This window comes from Bombyx mori, chromosome 6, assembly GCF_030269925.1.
Source record: "Bombyx mori chromosome 6, ASM3026992v2".
In the NCBI taxonomy this organism is placed as follows: Eukaryota; Metazoa; Arthropoda; class Insecta; order Lepidoptera; family Bombycidae; genus Bombyx; species Bombyx mori.
In genome coordinates, this window is record NC_085112.1 from 5019123 (window position 1) to 5046542 (window position 27420).

The 27420-nt window shown below is 35.8% G+C and overlaps 3 protein-coding genes across 4 annotated transcripts; 2 read left to right on the forward strand and 1 right to left on the reverse strand.

Annotated features, from left to right (window-relative positions):
- Positions 1-1539: 1539 nt before the first annotated feature.
- Positions 1540-3740, reverse strand: LOC101740066 (leucine-rich repeat protein soc-2 homolog). The gene has a single exon (XM_004930511.4). The coding sequence runs from the start codon at positions 3420-3422 to the stop codon at positions 1719-1721; it is 1704 nt and encodes a 567-aa protein (XP_004930568.1). The 5' UTR covers positions 3423-3740; the 3' UTR covers positions 1540-1718.
- A 562-nt stretch (positions 3741-4302) lies between these two features.
- LOC733138 (cleavage stimulation factor subunit 2 tau variant) lies at positions 4303-13728 on the forward strand. Its single transcript, XM_004930509.5, has 10 exons — positions 4303-4535; positions 4618-4886; positions 5765-5890; positions 6249-6356; positions 7105-7201; positions 7496-7549; positions 9328-9484; positions 11784-11884; positions 12349-12428; positions 13532-13728. The coding sequence occupies exons 1-10, from the start codon at positions 4472-4474 to the stop codon at positions 13652-13654; spliced, it is 1179 nt and encodes a 392-aa protein (XP_004930566.1). The 5' UTR covers positions 4303-4471; the 3' UTR covers positions 13655-13728.
- Positions 13729-15002: 1274 nt separating this feature from the next.
- On the forward strand, positions 15003-27341 carry LOC101740201 (protein CREG1). 2 transcript variants are annotated; one of them, XM_004930512.5, is made up of 6 exons: positions 15003-15145; positions 17790-17993; positions 23179-23333; positions 25508-25627; positions 25800-25881; positions 26599-27341. In XM_004930512.5, exons 2-6 carry the CDS (start codon positions 17795-17797, stop codon positions 26763-26765), a joined length of 723 nt encoding a protein of 240 aa, XP_004930569.1. In that variant the 5' UTR covers positions 15003-15145; positions 17790-17794; the 3' UTR covers positions 26766-27341. The 2 variants fall into 2 exon arrangements, with proteins under 2 accessions (XP_004930569.1, XP_004930570.1); XM_004930513.5 differs by lacking the exon at positions 15003-15145 and adding an exon at positions 15473-15763.
- Positions 27342-27420: the final 79 nt, after the last annotated feature.

Below are 27420 nucleotides of genomic sequence, written 5' to 3' on the forward strand. Positions count from 1 at the left end.
GACATGAATACAAAAAAGATGGCGCGTAACGGAAAAATGTGACGCGTAACCGAAAAATGTGACGGTAAATTTTTTTCCAACGCCGATAAGGAAGTTTCACTTCAATAATTATAAAATTAAATTAAATTATATGCGGGCAATAAGAGTGACAATTTTTTTGTTGCAATGTGCACTATGCGCGACATTACCCCCACTGCACTAAAACTGTACCGTACTTGTCACAAGTTTTGTCGAACAGTTTAATTGGGTACAAAGAATACATCAGTAATCAACAAAACAAAGTATGCTTTTTAATCCATTTATTCGTTTTCAACAGGTTTACATGTCAATTAAACATTCAATTACAAATATCTAGACACGGATTCAACATTATATTAGTTTTAACTTGACCACGAGTTTCTAACAGCAATTTCGACTGCAGTATACAAGTCGAAAGAAAGTTTTAACATGTCATGGTAGTTTGATTGTACACGAAACAGTCATTTTGACTAGAAGACATCAAATTCACAATATCAAAGAACATCAACATCCAAGTTCATATTATAGTACATAAACACATATCTATGAAAATTTCTACATTCAAAAACAAAGCACAAAAGTAAGCTGACACAAAACAAATTAACTTAATTCAAACAATAATTATAATTAATATAAAACTTATCATACAAATGTAAAATAAATGCAATACTGATTCCTCATCAGTACAGTGGTAAGTTTTTATTGAAAAACAAAAAGTTTTTGTTTACAATGTGCATTCTAGATTAATATATTTTGTAAAAAAAATAATTACACAATATTGCCTTTGAAAGTACACATAAATTATATCCATGTTTTTTTATTTTATTTTTTAGGGGACCTTCATTTAATTTATTATTCACAATATTAGAAATCACTGGTGACAAGTCAAAAAGTCATAAAAGTTTTAAAATAAATGATGTGTTTAAATTATACTATTAAAAATATTAATTCCAATTTTCACTTAATGTGTTTTTAACTGAAATATAAAATTAGTATACTGCTGATTTTATTATTTTAATTTGCTTTGAGCTTAATGACAATTTAATACTTTCTACCTAGGTAAAAATATATTTTTTAGACCTTAATGTCTAATGATGAACTTATCAAATACATAATTATACAATAGCAAAGATAGGTAATAATGATAATTACAGAAACAAAGTTTTGGCCTCTAATATTTCAAAGTAATTCAAAGTCAGATTTTGTTACACAATGTAACCAATAAAAACAATATTTTCACTCATATACTTACATTATATACAGCTGCTGTATTGTAAAATGCTGCATCTTACAATTTGTTTCCTAACACTACCACATTTTGTTCATAATTTAAAAACATTGACAATAACATGTACACATTTCATGTTTTTTCTTAAAAATTTTTACTATTTGAAAGCTTTAAACTGAATGTGCTATCAGGTAAACCATAATTTTAAATAGCATATTATGACTATTTCAAGATAGTACAAGTACAAGTAACACAGTAAAAGACAACTTACATGAAATGATGAAATACACAACACCAATATAACATCAATATATTTTCCATTTATGAATCTAGACTACAAAATTAAACAGTACTTCAAAACATTGTTGAGTTTTATTTCACAACAAAATGAGTACACTTGCAAAGCAATGCATTTTTAAGCAATGTTGGTTTAATTGAAGTCACTGCTCCTCACAATACCTTCATCCTGATATCACATAGCTCTGTATGGCCCTTGGGTTTTCAAATACTGGATTACCAAAGATGGTCCTGAACTTACTACTTCTGAAGGAATAGAAGTCAATGGACAATTCTCAATGCTCATTATTTGCAAGTTTACACACAAAGCTAACTCAAATGGCAAATTGCATAAATTAGGATTATCATTCAAGTATAAAGATTCCAAATTCTCCAGTGTGCCTATTTCTTCTGGTACATATTGTAAGTTATTCTCTCCCACGCTTAAAGATGTCAAATTTGTCAGATGGCCTATTGAGCGAGGCAAAGTTGATAACTGGTTTGACTGCACTATCAACTTTTGCAATTCATGTAAGAATCCTATTTCATTCGGGAGAACTTCAAGCTTATTCTCTTCCAAGTCGAGTACTCGTAGCTTCCTCAAATTTCCAATACTAGGTGGTATTCTTTTTAACAGGTTGTTTGACAATATCAGAACTTCTAAATTTTGCAGACATTGAACATCATCAGGTAGTTTTGAAAGCTGATTAGTCCCCAAATTAAGTTCAACCATATTTAACCAAGTCCCAACATCTAAAGGAAGTGCAGTCAAAAGATTTTCCTTCATATTCAGTTTTGTTAAGTTTTTAGCTCTTGAAAATATACCATATGGTATTTTATCAATTTGATTATGTTCTAGGTTTATAGTAAAGACATTAGTAAATTGAGCAGGACCACCTGAAGGGTAGCTGGTGAAAGAATTACGGGAGAGAGTTATACTGGTGAGTTCACTCAATCTAGCCAAGAGACCTTCAGGCAGCTGAGATATTGAGTTTCCTTCAACATTAAATTCATCCATATGTTTCAAATTGCTTAGAGTGGCAGGGATAGTCGAAAGCCCATTGTATCTAAGTCCCAATCTAGTAACTGCTGTAAGATTCCCAATACTTTCAGGAATATCCAATAAGTCATTATGTTGTAAGTCTAATGTAGACAAATTTAGACAATTTCCAATCTCTTGGGGCAGATGCTCTAAGTGGTTGTGCGACACATCAAATGTTACAAGGTTTATCAATTTGCCAATTCCTGCAGACAATTCCTTAATCTTGTTTTCTCGAAGACTCAGCATAGTTAAATTAGTGAGGTTTTCAATCCCATCTCCTACAACTCTGATTCTATTGAACCGTAGATATAAAGTTGTGAGAGATGTCAATTTATAAACCACTTCAGGTATATCATTTAATTTATTATGTCGTAAATCAAGAACCTTTAAAGATTTTAAGTTAGCAAGAGAATCTGGTAGGCTTGTTAATGAGTTTTCATTTAATGCGAGTGTTTGTAGATTGGACAAACAACCAAATTCTGATGGAAGTGCAACCAGCTTATTCCCATACAAATAAAACTCTACTAAATGTGTAAGATCTCTAACATTTGGCGGAAGAGAAGTAATCGATGATTTGCTGAGATCCAATCGTATTACACCTTCTTCACGGCATCTAATGAATTCTTTAATAACGTCAAGATCAGCCTGTATTGGTTTGTTTTTCTTAGCTGTAGGTTTCGGTTTATTGGACTCCGGATGTTTAACAGTAACAACTTTGGGACGAGCACCCTCAGTCGTAGTGATCGATGCTGCGGACAATTTCTTTTCCCTCATTGTGTGATATTTTTCCCTGGGGCTTACCGTACCGACGGAATCCAAAGCTTCAGAGTTTTCTCGTGACGAGTTGTCGAGATTCATTCCGGATTATACAAGTATCACTTTTTTATTGTGCACCAGAAAATATGTGACTAAAACGCATTTGATAAGATTTACTCATCTCATAGCATCAAAAACACAAATCAATACTTTTTAGTAGCATCAACTGGTGTTTTACGATCAAGGTACGAGGTAATTGTGATAATCTCAAATACAACTTGCACTCTAAGATAAAAGTTAATGAGATTAACCAATTTTCACAGAACGACTTGCAAATTATTATTGAACAAAATGTTAAGAATTAATGGTTTTGGAATTCGTTTTAGAAACCCTATCCATAGATGAGCTTCAATTCAATAGTCAATACACCTTTTTAAGGGATTTTATGACCTGGTAATTAAGACCTTTAGGTCAAGTCTTATTTTAATTTATATTCCTATTTTTATGAAAAATGATAATAGGGAGTGAAATGAAGATGATTAATTTGAGACATTAATCAACTGGGATGAAACTAGATGAAATGAGATGAGATGATACGGGATGAAATATAATCTCAGTAAAATGGTGGTCATTTACTGAGATTTTTTCAGTAGACTTTTTGGAGGATCCCGAGAAGTTTTGTCCAGCGGCTTTGTTTTATTTTGTCTATTTAATGTTTCTTCAGGTTTAAATGTGTAATAACGGTGGCTTATTAACTATTTAGTATCTGTGAAAGTGCACAAATGTGGGAAAACAAAATAAAGCCGCTGGACGTAACTTCTTGGAATCCTACAAATAGCCCATTGAAAAAGTCTCAGTAAATTACCACAGTTTTACTGAGATTATATTTGATTTCATATGAGTTGATTAATGTCTCAAATTAATCATCTTCATTTCATTTCACTATATTATCATTTTTCATAAAAATATGGATATAGACTTGACCTAAAGGTCTTAGTTACCATGTCATAAAATCCTATAGAAAAACCGTATATAGCTACAAACAAGTGAGTGAAACAAGCATTTGCGAAAAAGTAATTTTACAATTCAACGCATAAAAATACAATTATCGAAATTATAATTTATATCGGAATTAACATACAATTATAAAGATGGATAAAAGTAAAGAAAAAGAGGAACAAAGCATCATGGATAAATCCATGAGATCTGTTTTCGGTGAGTTTTCTCCGAAAAAAACTTAAATAAATGTCTTCATATGGCCCTTTAAATTTCTTCTAATTACAAACATTGCTTCCAGTGGGTAATATACCATACGAAGCCACAGAAGAGAAATTAAAGGACATATTCAGTGAAGTAGGACCCGTCTTGTCTTTCAAACTTGTCTTCGATCGCGAAACCGGTAAACCCAAAGGTTATGGGTTTTGTGAATATAAAGACCAGGAAACGGCTTTGAGTGCCATGAGAAATCTCAATGGATACGAAATTGGTGGTCGTTCGTTAAGAGTAGATAATGCTTGTACAGAGAAATCGCGAATGGAAATGCAAGCTCTAATGCAAGGACCTCAGGTAACATTTACTCAAACGATTTTGATATTTTTAAGTTATTTTAATAAGCACTTTATACAACCTTAGAAATATTGTTTATGTTCACTATCTCCCAAATTTAACAATGACTTGGACGGGCATGGGATCCTTGATTGTACAGGAAATACTCTATATAAGTTAATCCTTAAGATTGGGAGAGTGTTGTCAGATATAGGCCTTGTAGAAGGATCAGAAGATTGTTTAGATTATATCAGTCAGCTAGAGAACAAATTGGTGGAATTGGTGATCTCAAACTTCAATAGGAGTTGCGATTAAAAATAGCAACTAAGATAGAATTCGTTTTAGTCCTTTCTATTACCTGTACTGTGTGAAGTCTATAAAATGGTGCATTGATTTCAAATGTGGTGGCCAGTACCATGTACTGGTATGCAATTCTTGGCCAAATAATAATAGAAAGAATAAAATGCCCTTATCCATATAGAGCATAAAGAAACATGAACATGAACTATTGACCGTCTTGAGAGTAGGTACTATACTATTTACGGCTTGATTCATAAAGAGTTTGGTAAAACTAATGATCTAGATTCTGGAAGCTTATTGTGACAGAAATTTTTTGAAGAAAAAAGCCTGGTGGATATTACCTGGAAAATAATGTGATAAACTAGGTGGACACAAAGATCACAGGTAGTCTTCACCACCAAGTGGCTTTTGGGTGTGATAGAGCAAGACCACACACATCATGAAGCTCAGGTATAAGCTTATGATTGAAGGAAGATGTTATGTATTTGAGTCTCTTAAGAGACTTAAAAGCATTATCATACATCTGAGTCTGCTTTGCAATCATCCCTCTTGGGCCTTATATATAAATTTTCATTACCTCTGCTGTCATATAATTACAGGTAGAAAATCCTTATGGTGATCCAGTAGAACCTGAAAAAGCACCTGAAGCAATCAGTAAAGCTGTGGCGACATTGCCTCCAGAACAGATGTTTGAACTGATGAAGCAAATGAAACTTTGTATTCAGGTAAATAAACCATTTATATGTAGTTGAAAATTTCATTAGCTTAAGCTCCCAAAAGGCCAAGAGGCTGAAAAAAAACATTACATTGTAATTAACAACGGAACTTATAAATAAATAGACATCCAGCAATATGAAAATTAAATTAAATCAATCTTTATTATAAATCTTCTAAGCCCAAATAAATGAAAGTCCTTATACAAATGCATTAGTAAAATTCAACAGAGATTTACAATTGTTTTAATTGATCATGAAAAATTAGAACTTCTTAAGCAAGTTCTAATTGCAAGTGATATCATAGTATAAAAATTATAAAAAACTAATGGGCTGCAAATAATAATTTATCATGTTGTATATATTCCAGAATAATCCTAATGAAGCTCGAAACATGCTTTTACAAAATCCGCAACTGGCATACGCGCTGCTACAGGCACAGGTCATAATGAGAATTGTCGATCCAGCCACTGCAGTTGTGAGTATTGACAAATATGAAAAAAGGCAACACCCCGATCACCGCCCTTGGGATGAAAGGCACGATGAGTAAATTAACCCATAGACACAGCTCACTAAGTTTCTCGCCGGATCTTCTCAGTGGGTCGCGTTTCCGATTCTGTGAAGCACTGCTCTTGCTAGGGCCAGTGTTACCAACAATCCAGTTTGAGCCCCATGAGCTCACCAATACGCCAAGGAGAAGCCGAAATAGCCTCTCAAAGCTATTAGCATAGGTAGTAAAAAAAAAGAGAAACACCGTAAATGACCATTTAAGATTGTTAGATGTAATAAGGTAAATGCCTCTTGCCACCTTGAGTCATCAAAGACTTAATTGTATTAGAAAAAATGTATATCCTATTATTTAATTGGATTGCATGGTCTTTTTGCAGCAGAAATGGGCAATAATGTAGTTATTTTTATAAAGTTCATAAGGGGATAAACATGGTGAAATTGCCCTATATAACATAATATACATATAATAAATAATAACATAATCTTCGCTTTGGGGGAGTATAATTATTGATAGAACTATAAAATACCGACAATTTCACATTTTTTACCCAAATGTGTTGTTGCATAAAATATATGATCAAAATAAATCTTTTTAACTCAGGAATGACATAGAGATGTATATCCCTTATAATGGCTTTAGTTTTTGTATTTGTTGAAGTTTTATTTCTGCTCTCTAATCTTTGTTCATTTTTTATTTATTGGTTAAATAATTTCAGACAATGCTTCATCCAAGTAACCCTGTACCTCCAATCTTACTACCGGGTGATAAACCAGCCCAAACGAATACTTATATACCATCCAATCCACCACCAGGTAATAACTAGTTAAAATAATCTATGTAATTAACATAATATTAGTATAAAATGTAAAGTAAATATTTATCTAACAAGTATTAACTCTAATCAAAGTTTTGGTATTAGCTAGCTGTTTGAATAAGTAAGTAAGCTTGACTAAGTTTTTATATAAAAATAAATTGCTTAAGTACAAGAAAAAGTAAGAATACATGTGGGATAATTCTATTTTTGAAAAGACAACTAACCCGAAACTACAAAATTTTGTGTCAATCAAAATAAAATAATATAGGATTATATTTGTTTACAAATCTAGCACAACCACCGATACACAATAATCCCGGACCGCCACCCAACCAGTACAACAATTGTAAGTACTAATTTATATATGTACGTACATATATATTATTATGTAGATTGTTATTAATAGTTTGAATGACTTAATCTCCAATGTTAATTACCAACTAATTTATGACTTGCACACCATGTTCATACATTTCTTAGCCAATTAAAAATAAATTCACGTCATTACGGATCCTCCAGATCCACTAACAGTGCTTTTAGGTATCTCAAGCACCGGTCATCGTTCTCGTCGAACCCGTCGCTTGCAACGAAGGGTTCGGCGAGTAAACGAACCCACAGACACAACCTACTGAGTTTCTCGCCGGATCTTCTCAGTGGATCGCGTTTCCGATCCGGTGGTAGATTCTGCGAAGCACTGCTCTTGCTAGGGCCAGTGTTTGCAACTTCGCCAGGTTCGAGCACCGTGAGCTCACCTTAAGACTATCAGCTGAGGTAGGAAAAAATAAAAAAAAACATCTAAACCATCAATATAATGAGAGTCATCAAAGATTAGCGCAAAGTAATTGAAGACATGAATGGATGAAGGGGATATGATACAATTTGTTAATTTTGAGAAAAAGGGTAACAAACTTTTGTTACTTGTACTTTTTTTTGTACATAACTCCTTCATCACATGCAATTTCTAAAAAGAAGCTTTTAAACCTGGAGTTTTAATATGATTTATAGGCACATAACACCTTCATTAAATCTTAAAAATGATACTTACTCCCTTCATCCACTCATGTCTTCAATTGCAAGTCTGCAATGTATCGCTATGTTTAGCATTCGCCAACTCCATGTAATATAAGACGCATCTTGGTGTTAAGTGTTTACCGGAGCCCATAGACATCTACAACGTAAATGCCGCCACCCACCTTGAGATATGAGTTCTAAGTTGTAGTTTGTAGTAGTCTGAGTTTCAGTATAGTTACAACGGCTGCCCGACCTTTCAAACCGAAACGCATTACTGCTTCACGGCATAAATAGGCAGGGTGGTGGTACCTACCCGTGCGGACTCACAAGAGGCCCTACCACCAGTAATGACGTAAATCGCGCCACCTACCTTGAGATATGAGTTCTGAGGTCTCAGTATAGTTACAACGGCTGCCCCACCCTTCAAACCGAAACGCATTACTGCTTCACGGCATAAATAGGCAGGGTGGTGGTACCTACCCGTGCGGACTCACAAGAGGCCCTACCACCAGTAATGACGTAAATCGCGCCACCTACCTTGAGATATGAGTTCTGAGGTCTCAGTATAGTTACAACGGCTGCCCCACCCTTCAAGCCGAAACGCATTACTGCTTCACGGCATAAATAGGCAGGGTGGTGGTACCTACCCGTGCGGACTCACAAGAGGCCCTACCACCAGTAATGACGTAAATCGCGCCACCTACCTTGAGATATGAGTTCTGAGGTCTCAGTATAGTTACAACGGCTGCCCGACCTTTCAAACCGAAACGCATTACTGCTTCACGGCATAAATAGGCAGGGTGGTGGTACCTACCCGTGCGGACTCACAAGAGGCCCTACCACCAGTAATGACGTAAATCGCGCCACCTACCTTGAGATATGAGTTCTGAGGTCTCAGTATAGTTACAACGGCTGCCCCACCCTTCAAACCGAAACGCATTACTGCTTCACGGCATAAATAGGCAGGGTGGTGGTACCTACCCGTGCGGACTCACAAGAGGCCCTACCACCAGTAATGACGTAAATCGCGCCACCCACCTTGAGATATGAGTTCTGAGGTCTCAGTATAATAGCCTATTTCATTGAATCATCGTTAAATTGAATCTCCAACAGCCCGTCCGTCCATGGATGTTGATCTTCGCGGGTCGCGAGCTCCCGGTCCCGCGGCGCCCCCTAACGCCATGCCCGCGCTGCTCGACCAGGACATGCGCAGTCTGCCGCCGGTCGCCCCGCACCCGGTACCGCCGCCGATGCATCATCCCCAAGATCCGTACGTATTTATTGGACGACTTCTGAGCTCACCTACTAGTTAAGGTTACGCTGAAATAGCCTCTCAAGGCTATCAGCTTAGGTAGGAAAAAGGTAGGAAAAGAAAAAACGTTTGAAACGACAGCTGAAATTTTGCTAAAAATCGTCGTGGTCTAAAGGATAAGATGTCCGGTTTAGCCCGGGAAGCAATTTATGGGCGAGACCTAATCAGTGTTGATACTTAGTAAATTATATCTTTGTCTGCATCATTAGGTCCTCTCTCGTACTTGCTTAACTATGTACGTTCGGTATTAAATGTAAAATTTTCGCAATTCAAGAATAAAAGAAGAAAAAAACTTCTTTCACGATAAAAATAGGTTTTTATCAAATGAAAAATAGCTGTATGAATAAAACAAATTTCAAAATGATTTCGAAGCGACGAAAACATTCTATGAATTTTAAATATGTAAATTTTTTCTAAGGTCAAGTGAAGTCTTGTATTTGACTACAAAGCAAAAAAACATTAAGTAAAAATGGCACCTCACCACTATTATTATTGGTATTTTCGTTTGTATAATAGCGGGTATATCGTAAATTAATTTCGATAAGTAACAGGAAATTCTTTTAACCTACCTAATGCATCGAATTATTTTTCTTCAAGTTTGATCCTCTTTGTGGAGACGACGGAAGAGTGAGTTCCATAAAAAAATCATCTGCCTAATATGTTGTTAATATGTGAGGTAGAATGAAACATATTATTGTTTCAAACTGGCTTTGATGTTATTAGCCTTGTCCAGTTTCTTAGGGATCGATTGGCGTTTATTGACGTTTTGCGGTTATATAAATTATTTATTTTTATGAAATATTATTCATGAATATGAAAAAGTTATTTATAAAATCGTGTGTATTCATAGATAAATTCAAATCTAAAATAAATAAAATTACCATACTAACTTTTTAAACTACTATGTAAAATGCTCTTTAATTTGTGTAAATGATCAAAATAAATAGGTAGGTATTACTTTTTTTTTAAATGAGTGAGAAATGAGTTCATGAGTTTACAATCTTTAAATAATACGGCCGTCTAGTCTATGCCTTCAGTTTTTTTTTAAGTTCTAAAATGTTTCTTGAAAACCGCAAAAAATCAAATCAAAATTATTTTGTCACTCTAAAAAGAACGATTTCATAACGCATTATGAACGCAGAATGTTCAGAAACAATAACATCAATACCCGTGTAATAGATGTTTTTAATAAGGCAAAATGCGAATGTAATATGCACCTTTGAGAATGGTAGTTATTGTTGTAATGTTGACCCCTGACTCCTGATAAACTATATTTGTTTATATATTTTATCATTATTATTTTATATACAGGGTGTAATCCGTCAAGAAGCTGCTAAATTGACGCGACCGGAAAATATTCTCCATTTCGTTATATGTACTGGTATTCGTTCCTTGATCGAATTTCGACCTTAATTATTGACATCTAAAGTTTAAAATTCATCTAATATATTGCATTATTGTCTTTTTTATTTCTAGTTTGAAAGGAAAATAGTCTACTCACTGATTAAAACCAAAAAAGATTTCTTGATAATACAAAGTTAACTGTTCACTATGAGTATTATGCATATAAGTATGTGTTGCATGTATGACAAAGTTACTTAAACCTATTTTTCAGGTTTTTTTTTATCGGTATATTTTTATTTTATTTTATCACCAATTTTATTTGTATCGCATTAGCAAACAAAAGCTCCAATACACCCTGTATGTATTGAACAAAATGAATTTATTAATTCACAATTAGATCATTCGAAGTGATCTTACTGTACCTTTACATATCGAGAGGTGAAAGGTTATTTGGTTTAAACGTTATCTTTGCAACCTTACAGAAGTGCCATTTAAAAGTTTAAAATTTGGAAAATATCATAACAAAAAAACTTCTTCGGCTATTTTAAATAGAGTAAACTTAATTGAAGTTCAATTAAAAACATCGATGATGCTAATACCAAATAAAACGCACCTTTATTTACAAAGATAAAAGTCGCGTATCAAGCAAATGTCGTTTAAACCAAATGTCCTTTCAGACCTCGATATGAAAACAAAAAAAATGTATGTGTCAATATTTTTAAGAAAAACATCTCTATTTTGTTACCGTTGACAATGATGACTGAAAAAAATATTGTGGATGCATAAATTCAATAAATATCAAAATGACGCACCAAAAAAGTTCCCACGTGAATGTTTATATGTGCTTGTGTGTTTTTTTTCGATATTTTGTCTAATAAGTTGTTCTGAATAGATATATTGTTTGTACCAACAGTAGTTACCCGAGAGATCCGCGGTTGGCCAATGCTCCACCGTACAACCCGGATCCGAGGGTGCGTTCAAGCGATCCACGAAACCAGCAGAAACCGCCACAGCGTAAGTTTTGTCACCCACATTGGCCTGTTACTCATGTTCATATCACAATATGAACATATTGTCGCCTTGTTTAGGAGTTAAACTATATACTTGCAAAATAAAGTTATGTCCGTTATCTAGAAAGAATTTTACATAGAACATATTTTTTTACAAGAAGAACCTCATAGATACCATTTCAAAAAAGTTTTACTCAAAAATCTCAAACCACGAAGGTTCTATGTCAATTCGAAGTCCCTATTACAATAGAACGGCAATTTCATACATTAACCCCTATTAATTCCACATGACACAGCATGACTAAAACATGCCTTATTTATTTGCTCCTATATGTCTAAAATTTAGAGATGCCTTTAATATTGTGATTTCTATGGCTTACCTAACCGCTTAAAATTAGATAGGCCAAAAACAAGAAACTAATTCGTATGTTTCGCTGCTCTATATATTTACAAAATATTGAATTACAGAAATGCCTCCTGGCATGCCGAGCGCTGCACAGGCTAGGAACATTCAAGGTATTCCATCGGGTGCTTCTGATCAAGAGAAGGTAATTAATGAAATGTTTGGTTGCGAAATAACCCACGTCCATCACCTATCGAGTAGATAGTGCGCTCGCCTTCGAGCACAATAAACATTATGAGTAATTTGTGACACAAATAAAAAACGGTGCGGTGAAATAAAAAACGGTGCGCGTGCAACTTGGTGCACGTGAATGAAGTGAAACTTCTTTTTCGATGTGTAGTATTGTGGTTTGGTTCATTTTTCATCCTGAAATCAGATTGCTCTTGTAATAGGGAATGCTGTGTATAAGAGATGCGACATCTTCAACTTTTATCTATACTAACATATAAATCTAAACCGGTTTTTACGGATGTTCCGTTATAGCTACTGAACCATGCATCCGATTGACTTGAAATTTGATATCCATGTCGGAAATACATGTAATTAATGGATAGTCTAATATTTATATGAGTGTTGGACTCCCTAATAATAATGACAATATATAATAATGTTAATTTTAAATGCCCAGCGGAGCGGGCGAGTACGGCTAGTATTATATATATTTTATATTATAGATAGAAAAATAAATATATGTACATATATAATTTTTAAAATACTTCATTGTAATATTGGACGCTACTCGTTGTTAACGCTCGCGCTGGCCTGTAAAAGGTATACTCTGTCTCTTTCTAGTATGGTAGCGTTAAACACTTAACGCAACCTTGTGCGAAGTCGCATTAGAAGTTTCACTCCAATAAATAAACTTTTTAAAAAACTAACAAAATACGCTTTTATAGAAAATCCAACTAAAAAATAGAAAATAAATTATAATAAATTTGAATTAAAAATAGTGTAAGAAAAAATTATTTTATTGTAAAAAAAGCGTGGGTTGCTTTTCAGGATATTATCAAAATAACCCTTCTACTCATATCTTTTCATAAAATATTTGATACCATGCATAATCATGTTCAAAGATTCCGTTAAATACTAACATACATACGTCTGAAGCTAATAAAAGCGTATTAAAAACAGTAAGGCCCGTTCCGGCTCAATGTTAAAATGAATAAAAATATATTATTTTCATGGGTCATTATTGTTATCGGGTAGTTAATTAGATCGATATATAATACAGTATCCGTTTGTTTACAGGCCGCGTTGATAATGCAAGTGCTGCAGTTATCCGACGAACAGATCGCTTTGTTACCGCCCGAACAACGCGCCAGTATACTCCTGCTGAAAGAACAAATCGCGAAGAGCACACAGCAGCGTTAGAAATAAGAATCGAGCGAATCGTTTTCTCTGTAATTCGTGTAATCTGTAATCTTTAATAAAAGTTTTATTGAAAATTTTGTGTTGTTTCGGTATTCCCCTCATTTTTTCTCATTGCAAAAATTCTGAAAAGTGGTACGATGTTACAGATATCTCTTAAAAAAATAATGTGGTACCGGGAAGTGAAATAGTGTAAAGATTTGTCAGAGATGGCTTGTTTTGTTTGGCTAAATGAAGACTCCACAGCCTCAGTCTATTGTGTATCTTGGTTGTTTGAAAGGAAAGCTATCCTTTGCTGAATAAGAATCTACTTGGAAGTTGCCAAGAGCATTTTTACTGACCAATTTCTAAATCTTATCTGTCACACTAAAGATTTTTCGATTTTTTTTCGTACTTCAGTTGATAGCCTGGAGAGGCTATTTCAGCTTTACCTTAGCGTGTAGGTAGCTTACGGGGCTCAAACCGGAAGTGTCGCTAACACTGGCCCTAGCAAGAGCAGTGTTTCGCAGAATCTACCACCAGATCGGAAACGCGACTTACTGAGAAGATCCGGTGAGAAACTGTGTGGTTGTGTCTATGGGTTAATTTACTCGTCGAGCCCTTCGTCACACGCGATGGGTTCGGCGAGAACAGGGGCCGCTGCTTGAGGTACCTAAAAGCAGCGTTAGTGGATCAAGAGGATCCGTAATGACGTGTTTGGAGCGACTGTTTACCAATCGGTCCACAAGATCGGGTATATAATTTCCGACGGCCACGACAAGAGGGTTTTCATGTCGTGCCGCCTTCTCAAAGTGGCGCATTGATGTTGACTGTATATCGACGCTTGAAAGGCAAACGTGACTAAGAGACAACGCGTGAACTTCACAGTAGACTAATTTAAAGTTGAAATACCTGAAAACAAAATTTATTTTAACGAATCTAGCTGTAGTAGAATCTAGCTAGTAGCTGTAGGATTGAAATGATTTTAATAGACCTAGAGATATATTTTTTTTTTTCGCATCGAATATGGTTATTGCCTATCATTTATGTACAAAGCAGTTATTGTCGCTTAGTCACGTTTGCCTTTCAAGCGTCGATATATTTACTGTTTGAGTCAAGCTCCAGGTCATTATGGAGATCCACATTTCTTAGGAACCATCGTACTCCGACGTTCCTGAACAAACGGAATTGAATGTCTTGAAGGGGTATTTTTCGATAGAGGACGGTCTCTTCTAACATTAAAAATCATTATAATTATATAAAACTAAAAGAAACAAGAAAGAAATAATAGTATTGTATTTATTTATAATGTTGATACCCGCCAAAGTTTTAACAATTATATTGTACACCAGATAAAATGCTATCGTTATCTAATAAAACAGATTTGGGGTCAAATCATTTGGTTTCTTATCGCGTACGTGATGACATTATCAAAGAACATAATTACCTACTCTGAACGATAAATTAACGCGGATTAATCCATCTTCATTACTAGTTTTGAAGTGACTTAGTAAGGTAGGTAATGTATATACTATTGCTTAAAAAAATAATATAACTAGGACTGAGAATAGTTATTAATCGAAAATTAATTATAACAGACCACAGTGGGAAACATAAATAATAAATGATAAAATATTTTCTATCTATTTAATATAAAATATCGATTTTTTCTAGATGAAATTTATATAAAAATAACTATAATAACCATGCAATTGATAGTAAGGGTAACATCGTCGATTTACCCTTAATTGTTCTTTGTAGAGCAATAAATACAGCCTTCTGTCGAACTGTGAATATGAACGAACTTTATAAAAATCGTGAAATAGTTCTTGCATATGAACAAACCTGACAGCTGTCAAAATGACCTTTCCATCTACAACGCAGTATTGAAGTAATACCTGCAGTTCAATAATAAACTCTAAAACTACGCAACAAACGATTGAGTTTTCATTACACCTTAAAATGACAATTCATTCGTACAAGTTCACGAGCCAAATAATAATTTTAGACTTGTTGTTTAGTGTTTACAAACTTGAATTCAAACAGGCTCGTGTGCTCCGTAGTGTTGAATACGAAACTTAAATACAATTAATTTGTGTCGAGAATTTTTATTCCTAACTTCTTATGATTAAGGTAATAAATACAATTATTAAGTACTGATGATCATAACTTCTGAATAATTTTTTTTAAATATCATTTAAAATAATAAAAAAACCATTTAAATTAAAAGTACTTTATAAGCTATATTAGGGCCATTTATTAAGCTGAAACATTTTAAAGTTTATTAATTTGTGTTTTGTTTGGTGTGCGCTTCAATCCTAGAGAAGGAAAAGTAAAAAATATTTTTTTTAATTATAACATAAGTACATGATCCAAAAATAATTTGTTAATTTATGTGCCAATATTTGTGCGGTCAGACGTGAATGATTTTGTAAGTTAGGTATTATGTACGTAGAAGTAGCAATGAGCATAAATAATTATTGAATCTTAAATATTATGTTTTTTTTTTTGTGAAATTTCCACGCGGTAGGTAGGTACATTAAGCTACCAAATTTTGTCGCCTACGTACAAAATACACAGTATTATTATTATGTAGGTACATTATTTATTAACTTTTTGTGCATATTAGAATATTTTTCATTTTCATGACGTAACATGGCAATCCAATGATTGTTTCAATGTCATCATTTAAAATACGGTATATACACAAAAGAGCCCTTTTATACGTTCGTCCAGTCTGCATGTTCCAGTGATTTTACCATAAAACATTTGGCGCTAATATAGACAATAGGGCATTGAAGTTACTAAAATATAAAATGATTTTGGTAGTTAATTAGGAAAACATTTTCTAACGGTAGGCAGCGGCTTGGCTCTGCCCCTGGCATTGCTGAAGTCCATGGGTGACGGTAACCACTTACCATCAGGTGGGCCGAATGCTCGTCTGCCTACAAGGGCAATAAAAAAAAATATATATATAGCTATCTTAGTATAATATACGTACGTTAGTTGGTATATAGGTAGGTAGGTACGTTTCTTGTGAAAGAGCTTACTTCGGGCGAGGTCTTTCTCATCCAAAGCTCGGAAGCGGGTTATAGAGTAATAGGGGATTTTTGTCGCATCAATTCTACCACGTTAATGTCGTATGTTACGATTCATTAAAGTATCTACGTGTTATCATATCTAATAACGGGTGTGGCGTGGTAGAAAAAACTTGGGCTAGTAGGTAAAACGCCTGGCGAACTTGTATCAAGTGATGTGAAAATGCCGCAGATCAAATCCTGTTCACAGGATACCAATTTTAAGTAAATACGGAGGTATCCAAAGTAGAAGTCGTCGTGGCCTAAAGGATAAGACGTCCGGTGCATTCGGATCTAGCGATGCAACGGTGTTCGAATCCCGCAGGGTACTAATTTTTTTAATGAAATACGTACTTAACAAGTGTTCACGATTGACTTCCACGTTGAAATTTTTTGATTTGATTTGAAGAAATAACATCGTGTAATAAAAATCAAACCCGCAACATTATCATTTTCGTAATTACTGGTGGCAGGACCTCTTGTGAGTCCGCACGGGTAGGTACCACTACCCCACCTATTTCCGCCGTGAAGCAGTAATGCGTTTCGGTTTGAAGGGTGGGGTAGCCATTGTAACTATACTGAGACCTTAAAACTTATATCTTAAGGTGGGTGGCGCATTAACGTTGTAGATGTCTATGGGCTCCAGTAACCACTTAACACCAGATGGGCTGTGAGCACGTCCACCCAGCTAAGCAATAAAAAAAAACGTGTTCACGAAGCATTCATGCATTCCAGTTTATTGGGTAGTGCAGCTGTTAATTGATTTCAACCTCATGTCTCAAGCTGGATCCGGAATTCAGGATGTGATTGCTACTATCTGTGGTAACAATGTAATACTAGGCGAACCTACGGACTAAGTAAAAATAGACGTGATAGTCTTCAATAAATCGTGTTAACAAAACGTTCTTCTATGTATGATGAACCTTGAGTTCCATGCAAACGCTCTAAACGTATCGAAGTCATGTAGGTACTATGTTTTAAAATTAATACTGATAACTTTTTTAATAAATAAATATGTTTTGTCTCGATAATAAAACGTTTACACTAACAATGCTTTTAAAAGAATATATTTTTCCTTATAGATAAAATGAAGTGGGAATTAATAGCGTTTTCCTTGTGCTGCCTCAACTTATATGTAGACTGCGACTGGAAACATGATCGCCGTGGACATCAAAGGAGTTGGCAATCAAGAGACAGCGCAAATGAAATCACTTCACGGCGTAGATCCGATCCTCCTGACCACACTAAGCTCATAGCTATGGCACGATACGTGCTTCACAGTGCTGGTAGGTAGTGTGTTTAAATTCATGTCTAAACAAAATAACATATTCACAGGTGTCGTGGCGTGCAACCTCTTTGTCAGGACATAAGACCTATAATGACTAGACATAGACACAGACTAAGACAGAGACTTGACACAAATTCAAAAAGAAATGGAACGAGGGCGTACCTACGTGACCAGCGGCACGGAGTACATTTTTTGACGTCCTTAAAGAAAGACACAAAAAGACGAAAAAGAACGAATTGACCGTTCTCATATAAGACGACAATAGAACAAATGACCGTTCAACTGATCCTTCGACCGTTCAACAGGAATATAAAACTAATTCTTTATTATAGTTTATGACGACGAAGATTTTAATAAAACTTTTATTAGTTTTTAACAAGATAGTCCGATAAAAGGGTCAAGTAGCTTACTTCATTAATTAGGTATTCTGCAACAGATATGTAGATACTGTAATTTTTTAAATTCCGAATAGCATTCTACTGTTATTGTTAAAAGATTACGTTTGTTGGTATAAGCAATAATCTCTGCTCCATCAGTTAAAACGTGTATATGTAAATAATGTATAATCTATGTTTTTTAAAATATTTGAGTACATTATTAATTCATTATTACAATCGATATTTGTAAAAGGCGAGCAGAATTGTGCAGTGCTGTACACAATTCTGTGCCCATAATATGTTGGTATTGTTTCATCGACGTGTATATAATCAAAGTTTCATCATTTCTTAGTGAATCACTGCTGCATCACGAGATTATCGATCGGAGTCAATGCAGTTTTTTGCAAAGGACTATTATCCAAGCTGTCGGACGGGGCTGAATTTAAAACCTTTGTTCGCTTATTAACACAGATTAAATTATGTACACAATTTATGTTAGTCTGTGCTGTCAGCTTTAAGTCACCACTATACTGAGTGTTAGGAGACCGCTTCCGGAAACGAAGACTGACGATAGTACTAATGACACTTTTGATAATGGGACGGAAAAAACCAACACAGATTAAAAAAAAAAAAAACATTTTATTAGCATTATTTACGCTCCATCATGTCAGTACAACCAAATGAAACGATAGTTTCATAAAAAATACATTGCTTTACTAAAAACAAAAACAGCAATGAAACACAAAATCAAAAACAGCTGATGCTCGGGTCAACGAACGGACGGGCGCCGCGCGGCGTACACTCGCGCGATCGCACAAATACTTATTTACAACATTTGTCTAAATAGCTCCATCATCTAAGGTGTCATTAGTACTATGGTCTGTCTTCGTTTTCGGAAGCGGTCTCCTAGCACCCAGTATCTCTTCCCGAGGATGTCTTAAAAATGACTAAATCGGCATCATTGCGCCACTTTGAAAAGGCGGCACGACATGAGAACCTTCTTGTCGTGGCCGCTGGAAACTACACACCCGATCCGGTGGTAAATTCTGCGAAGCACTGCTCTTGCTAGGGACAGTGTTAGCACCACTCCGGTTTGAGCCCCGTGAGCTCACCTACTAGTTAAGGTTACGCTGAAATAGCCTCTCAAGGCTATCAGCTTAGTTAAAAAATTTTTTTTAGGGAGGCGTTCTAATTATAAATAAATAACTGGGAATAAATCATGCACCGTCATCGGGCCCCAATTCAGGATTGCCTGTGTTATGGATACCAGAGACTGATAAACATACTTAAATACGTTTAAATATAATATGCTTACGGCCTGGCCACGGGGATCGGCGGTGCGAACAGCGAAGCGGTGGACGAAGCGACCATTCGCGCAGCACCGTTTGCAGGCCACGGGTACTCACGTTCGCCGCCGCGACTAGTAAGGAAGTCCGACAGCGAAATGTCTATATCGAAACTATCTGGATATTGCTTACAAATTAATAGTTTTTTGGTTCAGGACCTATTATTTGGAAAATATTGTGAAGTACATGATTTGAATAAGAATCGGAGTATACCTATAGATGGAGAATTCCACAAGAAGTACGAGAAATACTTTGGGTGGCTAGACTTCCAAATAGCTGGTCTAGCTAGTATTTCAGCTATATATTTTTTTTATTGCTTAGATGGGTGGATGAGCTCACAGTCCACCTTGTGTTAAGTGGTTACTGAAGCCCATAGACATCCACAACGTAAATGCGCCACCCACCTTGAGATATAAGTTCTAAGGTCTCAAGTATAGTTACAATGGCTGCCCCACCCTTCAAACCGAAACGCATTACTACTTCACGGCAGAAACAGGCAGGGTGGTGGTACCCACCCGCGCGGACTCACAAGAGGTCCTACCCCCAGTAATTACGCAAATTATAATTTTGGGGGTTTCATTTTTATTACACGATGTTATTCCTTCACCGTGGAAATCAATCGTGAACATTAAAATTTGTTGAATACGATATTCGACTACCGGTGCATCGCTCAACACCGGACGTCTTATCCGTTCGGCCACGACGAGTTTAAAAATATAAAAAAAAATTTAATAAAAAATATAAAATATAAAAATTTCGGCGTTCATTTTTCGCGGCGAAAACAACTAAACTCATTTAATCACTGCACTATACGCCGCGACTACCGCTCGACTCCGTGGCTTGCGCCGTCCTTAATCATGCATTTGTTTTGCTCGCCCGCCGCATCGTAAGTCGCCCGCGCGATTCGCTCGGTACATTCCGCCGGTCGCTTCGCCGGTCGCCGGTGCGCGTGGCTTGTTAGGTACATTTCTATGCTCTTATTTTAGTCGCTAGACGCTTCGCCGTTCGCACCGCGCGAATATTCGTATCGGCGAATGTCCCGTGGCCAGGCTGTTATATAGATAATAAACACCAAGACAAAGAGTAAACAAACTTGTTAGTATAATGCCATCATCATCATCACTATCCTGCCCTTCTCCCAGTCACCTGGGGTCGGCGCAACATGTTTTCTCCTTCCATACTCTTGTATCATATACCATAATAATAAGAGGTAATATAATGCCATATTTTTTTTCCTACCTAAGCTGGTAGCCTTGAGAGGCTAATCCAGCGTAACCTTAACTATTAGGTGACTTCACGGGGCTCAAACCTGACGACGTTGCTAACACGAACCCTAGCAAGAGCCGTGCCTCGCAGAATCTACCACCGGATCGCAAACGCGACCCACTGAGAGGATCCGGCGAGAAACTCAGTGGGCTGTGTCTGAGGGTTAATTTACTCGTCGAGCCCTTCGTCGCAAGCGACGGGTTCGACGAGAACGGTGACCGGAATGCCATATAGCTATCTCGTAGAACGTACTAAAACTCGCACGAGTAGTTGGCTATTTTAGCCATGAAGGTGGACAGCCCATATTCAAAATAATTGAAACATTGATTCCACGTTTCAACTTGTGCAACGGCATTCATTTTGGTTCCATAATCATAACTTAATATAGTAACCGGCAAACATCGTGAGCAAATGACCTTGACTGCGCAGAACCGAATTTTAGATCACTTTGGTGGTGAGGGTGAGGCGCGACGGCAGGGGAAATCGTATCGAGCGCGTTATTGGTAGATCAGTCGAACCCTGCGTCCCGCACCGCGCCTTCGTTCCGCTTGCTCCCAAAAGTACGCTTGCGTACAGTGAAAAGTCTATCGTTATTAATCGTTAAGTTATTTGTTATAATTGCTTGTTGACTTTGTTGCCATTGCTATTTGTTGAGTGTTTGTTGATTTTTTATAAAAAATACACTATGCCGCGACAAACTGGTGTAGTATTCAAAAGAAAGGGTAGAAAAATTGTGTACGACGTATATTGCTTCATTATAAAACAGGGGAAGAATAATATTATGGAAAAAGTAAAACAGACTTCGGAAGCAACAAGAACATCAGTGAGTACTGTTAGGTGCATTATTAACGAAGCTAAAGGCTCTGGCTTGCTCGTCGTGCTTGGGACTCCGGGTAAGAAAAGATCAGGGAAGAAGAAAGTTACCGGAATGGATAGTTTCGTTCAATCTGTAATAAAAAGATGTAATCATAATAACTACATAACAAGCAGCGAAACTCCGTACCGTAGAAAGGCTTCGAAAATTTTAAAGAAGATATACATTTTAATGGCTCGGAATGAAGCTTACGACGAATTATGAAAGAGCTAGGCTTCAGATGGAAAAAAAAATAGAAAATAATCGGAAGCTGGTAATTGAAAAAAGTAACATTCGATTACTACGAATCGAATATCTTCAAAAAATCATTAATTATAGACAAAAAAGAAGATCGAACCGACCGAGTCGTAAACTACACCGATGAGCCCTATGTCGACTTATCACGATGATGGCGACTCGGGTGATGAAAACAGTGATGATGATAATAGTCAAGATTATTATAACGAAAAAAAAATTACAAATACCAGCTTCGCTTCAACTGAACGAAGACCTGGCAACAGCTCTAGTTTTGACTTAATAGAAGGAATATCTATTTTACCCCAAGATTAAATTATTACAATTATTAACCTATATTTTTTGTTGATGTTCTAATAAATATATAAATAAATACATATGTTGATTTTAATAATTTAATTGCATTATGACGCAGAGTAAATAATGTTTTTGCACGTGAGTGTACCATGCGCAAACTTACCCCCACTACGTCAACAAATACTCAAGAAGTTTGCCGGCTATTATACTAGGTGATAGAATTATATGAGCTCGTTTATCAATTACAACAATAATTGTAAATAGACATGCTTTAACAAAAATCGACTTCAAAAAAGAAAAAAAAAAGATATTCCAAAACAAATTAATATACACTAAAAACAATAATCATCGAAATCGGTTGGCTTGATATTGAGTTATTCATCTATTTGTCGCGCACGTACATAATGCAAATTTAAGACTTATATGGTTTTCTCATGGATACCATTATCAGAACTGGACTAAATTGAACTGGGGCCACACGGGAAGCTTTAGAATGCTAATCATTCTAATAAAAAAATAGTCATCAAAATCGATTCACCCAGTCAAAAGTTAGTAAAAAGTTAGTTGAGGTAACAAACATTAAAAAAAAAACATACAGTCGAATTGAGAACCTCGTCCTTTTTTGAAGCCGGTTAATAAAAGAGCTATTAACAAATACTTACTTTATTTATTAAACATACAAAATATACTAGAGAATAAGAATATTCTCGTACAAGCTTGGCACAAACTGGCACAAACAGATGATTGTTACCTACAAAACTGACCTACATCTTTTTTTTACATTTACAGACTGGGCTTCGTTGGCTACGATTTCAAATCTACCAGCAATCGAAGGATTTCCCTTTACAAACGTGAAATCTGTCGTGGACGGATCTTTGGCGAACTCTACTGGAGTGCCATATTTTTATATGTCACCATTGGACTTCAGTGCCCGGGATTTAACAGTGAGTAAAACTTGAATTTTAAACATGTTTTTAAACGTACGAAAATCTTGTTTAAGTTTATAGGGAAATGTCAAATGGATAATGAAGTCGTCTTATTTTTTTACTAGTGTAGACTGGAAAGACGAGGTCACTAGGTAGTGATTTTTACCGGTGATGCAGCGTATTGCGAGCTCACAGGGATAGGCAGTACCTACTACCTATGTATAACGTGAATCGTTTGAATGTTAACCATGTTTTAAGGCGGGTAACAACGTTGTGATATTTACGGGTTTTGTTAAACACATAACACCAGTTCAGAGGCGAGCTCGTTAAATATCTAACAGTAAAAAAATCTGTTTACGATTTTAAGCAATTAGCGAAGTGTATAGATAAAACAAAGAGAATGGATTTTCTGCTTTAACCTTTCATTAACCGTTGCCACAAACGTATTAAAAAACAAACCAAGAGGATATTCTGTCTTGTTTATGAAACTATTTCAAAATAGCTCACCTCGAACATCCGCTACCTAAATATCAAGTGTATGATCGATATCTGCTACAAACCACAACGTCATTCTCCGATGAATATCCTAAATTTTTTAACGTAGTAATTAAAAAGCTTCTAATTAAGACTTGCATTGACTCTCCAATCCACGGTACACGTTAGGCATGGGACTAGTTATAGACTGAAAATAAATTATTGAAATTTATTATTTTACATATTTTTTTATTAGAGCTTACTTCATTTAAAGCCTATGCTATCGCACATTATTGGGCAATTACATCGAACGTTGAGAAAAAAAGCGTTGCTTTTCCTAGAAATAGAATAATTCACTTTATGTCATATTGTAGGAGTGTGATATAATTTTGTATTGTATTCAATTGTTACGCCGTCTAGTGAAATGTCCCCTTGACATTTAAATTTTAATACAAACTGATATATGTATATAATTGTATAATTTGACATATACGACATAATTACATTACTCGAACAATAATTTTAACTATATCAATATTAATTAATTATCACGACCAATTCATTATTTCAGCGCTATCTAAGATTTTTTAAATTTAATAAATTTTCGTATCATAAATATACCTATAGCCGGCTATTGTCTATTGACAGCAGCACCTGTATTATTAATTTCATCGAATCAATAAAAAAAATACCTACACATGTGAGTAAAAGTAAACAATTTACATGAACTATCGGATTCTCACGGATTGTTTGGAACCTTTGGGTCTGCGGAGGGACTTCGGTTCCCTCTGTATTTTGTACCGTATGTTCCATGGGGAGTGCTCTGAGGAATTGTTCGAGATGATACCGGCATCTCGTTTTTACCATCGCACCGCCCGCCACCGGAGTAGAGTTCATCCATACTACCTGGAGCCACTGCGGTCATCCACAGTGCGTTTCCTGAGATCTTTTTTGCCATGTACCATCCGGCTATGGAATGAGCTCCCCTCCACGGTGTTTCCCGAGCGCTATGACATGTCCTTCTTCAAACGAGGCTTGTGGAGAGTATTAAGCGGTAGGCAGCGGCTTGGCTCTGCCCCTGGCATTGCTGAAGTCCATGGGCGACGGTAACCACTCACCATCAGGTGGGCCGTATGCTAGTCTGCCTACAAGGGCAAAAAAAAAAAAATGATTTGAGATGTTCATTTACCCCTTCCAGTCGTGCTTCGGATTTCACGCGCACAATCATTATACTTTAATTTAATTCTTTATTCGTATAGTTAAATCCAATTTAATATGTACCTTTTTTTGCCTATCTATTTTAGTAACCGCGAGGGGTTATTCTAGATTCACTGAACTGAACTAGTAGGTGAGCTCACGGGGCTCAAACTTGCTAACACTAACTCTGGCAAGAGCAGTGCTTCACAGAATCTACCACCGGATCAGAAACGCGACCCACTGAGAAGATCCGGCGAGAAACTCAGTGGGCTGTGTTTGTGGGTTAATTTACTCGTCGAGCCCTTCGTTGCAAGCGACGGGTTCGACGAGGACGATGACCGGGATATGTACCCATGTTTGGTATACAGGAGATTGATGATTTGCATAATAACGATGTAATATTATAATATCTATGCATCAATTTGGAAACTATCCTTTCTTGTAATCGTTCTGTCTAAATTCTACAAGTAAACGACTTATACAATATCATAGCTATACCATTGTTTAATGTCTTGTTATAGAAAAACAGTCGAGCTACTGTTCTCGTATCTTTAGAAGAAACCAAATTTTGTGATCAGAACAACTATGACCCTGAAGATCCACGTTGTACGAGACTGATGCTCTCCGGTAAAATGAAGAAGGTCAGGTTTTGATTTGGTTAATTTAAGATTATTTATTTCGTATAGAAGTACCGAATGAATGAATGAATATACGACATAAATCCTTTTGTAATTCAACGTAAATCGATTCGATTACAAACATATTTATTTGTTTTTACAATATCTTGTTTATTAAAAACCAGATTATTTTCAGGTCAAGGAAGGCAGTGATGAGTACAAATTTGCTAAGGCCGCTTTATTCGAGAGGCATCCGGCAATGGCTAATTGGCCTACGGGTTAGTAAAAAGTCCACTGTTAACTTTAGGACCACAAAATAGCTCTCCATCCGAGTAGTGATTATCAGTGTGCTTAGTGCGAGTTTCTTAACGTTCTCGATAGCGTAAAAGTTAACGCAATTTTGAATGCAGTTGGAACAGCGTCCCTAGCGGCAAAAGATCCCATGCCATACAAATATTCAAACTTTTACGCTATCGAGATCGTTAAAAAACTCGCACTAAGCACACAGAGCTCATAGGCGGTTTTGTTTTTTTCCTACCTATTCGCTAATAGCCTAAGAAGCTATTCCAGCTACGCTGTGACTGACTGAAGGGTTTATTAACACTCGTATAGTAATAGGCATAACAGGCGCAACATAATAGGCGTAATAACAAAGTGAATGATGCCTTCCTCGGTCCTTTGTGACGCAAAATCCAAGTCCCAATTTTATTATAATAAACGGCTATCCTAGTCCTAAAAGGCGAAGGCATGACTGCTTTAAGGCAGGAATACGCACGACCATTATACCTTACCTACGAGTAATTAACAATTTTTACACGATGTTGTTCCTTTATTTCAGAGGTCATTCATAGGTGTATATTTATTTATGTAGTGAAACTAGTTATTGGTAAAATACAGGAACCGCAACCCAATATGTCGTCACGGCATACAAATATTTTATTTGAGCCATGAGTTTTACCAGCGCTTTACAGTGAAATCTCTTTTCATATTTTCAGATCACGACTGGTTCATAGCCAAAATGAAAATTGCTCTAATAGCGATGGTCGATTGGTTCGGTGGAGCCAAATACATTCCAGTTCGCGACTACTTGGCATACAATTACACGGGCACCGAAATGCTTGAATATTATAATCATTTACAACATAAGCATGTAATCGTTTAACTTTTTTTTTTCTAACTTTCACGTTATAGTTTACGGATTCTCAGTTTTTTTACAACAGTACAAGGTCAATTTTTATTACTGGTGGTAGGACCTCTTGTGAGTCCGCGCGGGTGGGTACCACTACCCTGCCTATTTCTGCCGTGAAGCAGTAATGCGTTTCGGTTTGAAGGGTGGGGCAGCCGTTGTAACTATACTTGAGATCTTAGAACTTATATCTCAAGGTGAGTGTCGCATTTACGTTGTAGATGTCTATGGGCTCCAGTAACCACTTAACACCAGGTGGGCTGTGAGCTCGTCCACCCATCTAAGCAATAAAAAAAATATTGGAATCATAACTATACACTGGTATTTTATATTTGTCTACTCAATATTTTTCCTAAACAGAACTAGCAAATACGAAACATGTAATAATTTGAATTTTATCTTTTTAACGATTATGTAATTATGTATAAAGGGGAACAATTTGGTGTCTTAGAAGCAGAGGTGTAATAAGGAAAATGTGAACAGTTAAATTTTAATTGTACAGAGGTAAAAAGTTTTTGAATAAAACAACTAAATAAATTTTTATATTTTTAACAATAGTTTTATTTGTAAATAAATTAGTAGATGTACCCTGTAATGTTGAATCGATTGTCTTTAAAGAAGATTCGACGCG

What these genes read in the sequence shown, in the direction of transcription:
- LOC101740201 (XM_004930512.5), top strand. Translation starts at nt 17,795, where the DNA reads ATGAAGTGGGAATTAATAGCGTTTTCCTTGTGCTGCCTCAACTTATAT. An exon ending in TCAGTGCCCGGGATTTAACA is followed by an intron (nt 23,334 to 25,507) that starts GTGAGTAAAACT and finishes GTCTTGTTATAG; the next exon opens with AAAAACAGTCGAGCTACTGT. An exon ending in TCTCCGGTAAAATGAAGAAG is followed by an intron (nt 25,628 to 25,799) that starts GTCAGGTTTTGA and finishes GATTATTTTCAG; the next exon opens with GTCAAGGAAGGCAGTGATGA.
- LOC733138 (XM_004930509.5), top strand. Translation starts at nt 4,472, where the DNA reads ATGGATAAAAGTAAAGAAAAAGAGGAACAAAGCATCATGGATAAATCC. An exon ending in CTCTAATGCAAGGACCTCAG is followed by an intron (nt 4,887 to 5,764) that starts GTAACATTTACT and finishes ATATAATTACAG; the next exon opens with GTAGAAAATCCTTATGGTGA. An exon ending in ACCATCCAATCCACCACCAG is followed by an intron (nt 7,202 to 7,495) that starts GTAATAACTAGT and finishes TTACAAATCTAG; the next exon opens with CACAACCACCGATACACAAT.
- LOC101740066 (XM_004930511.4), bottom strand. Translation starts at nt 3,422, where the DNA reads ATGAATCTCGACAACTCGTCACGAGAAAACTCTGAAGCTTTGGATTCC.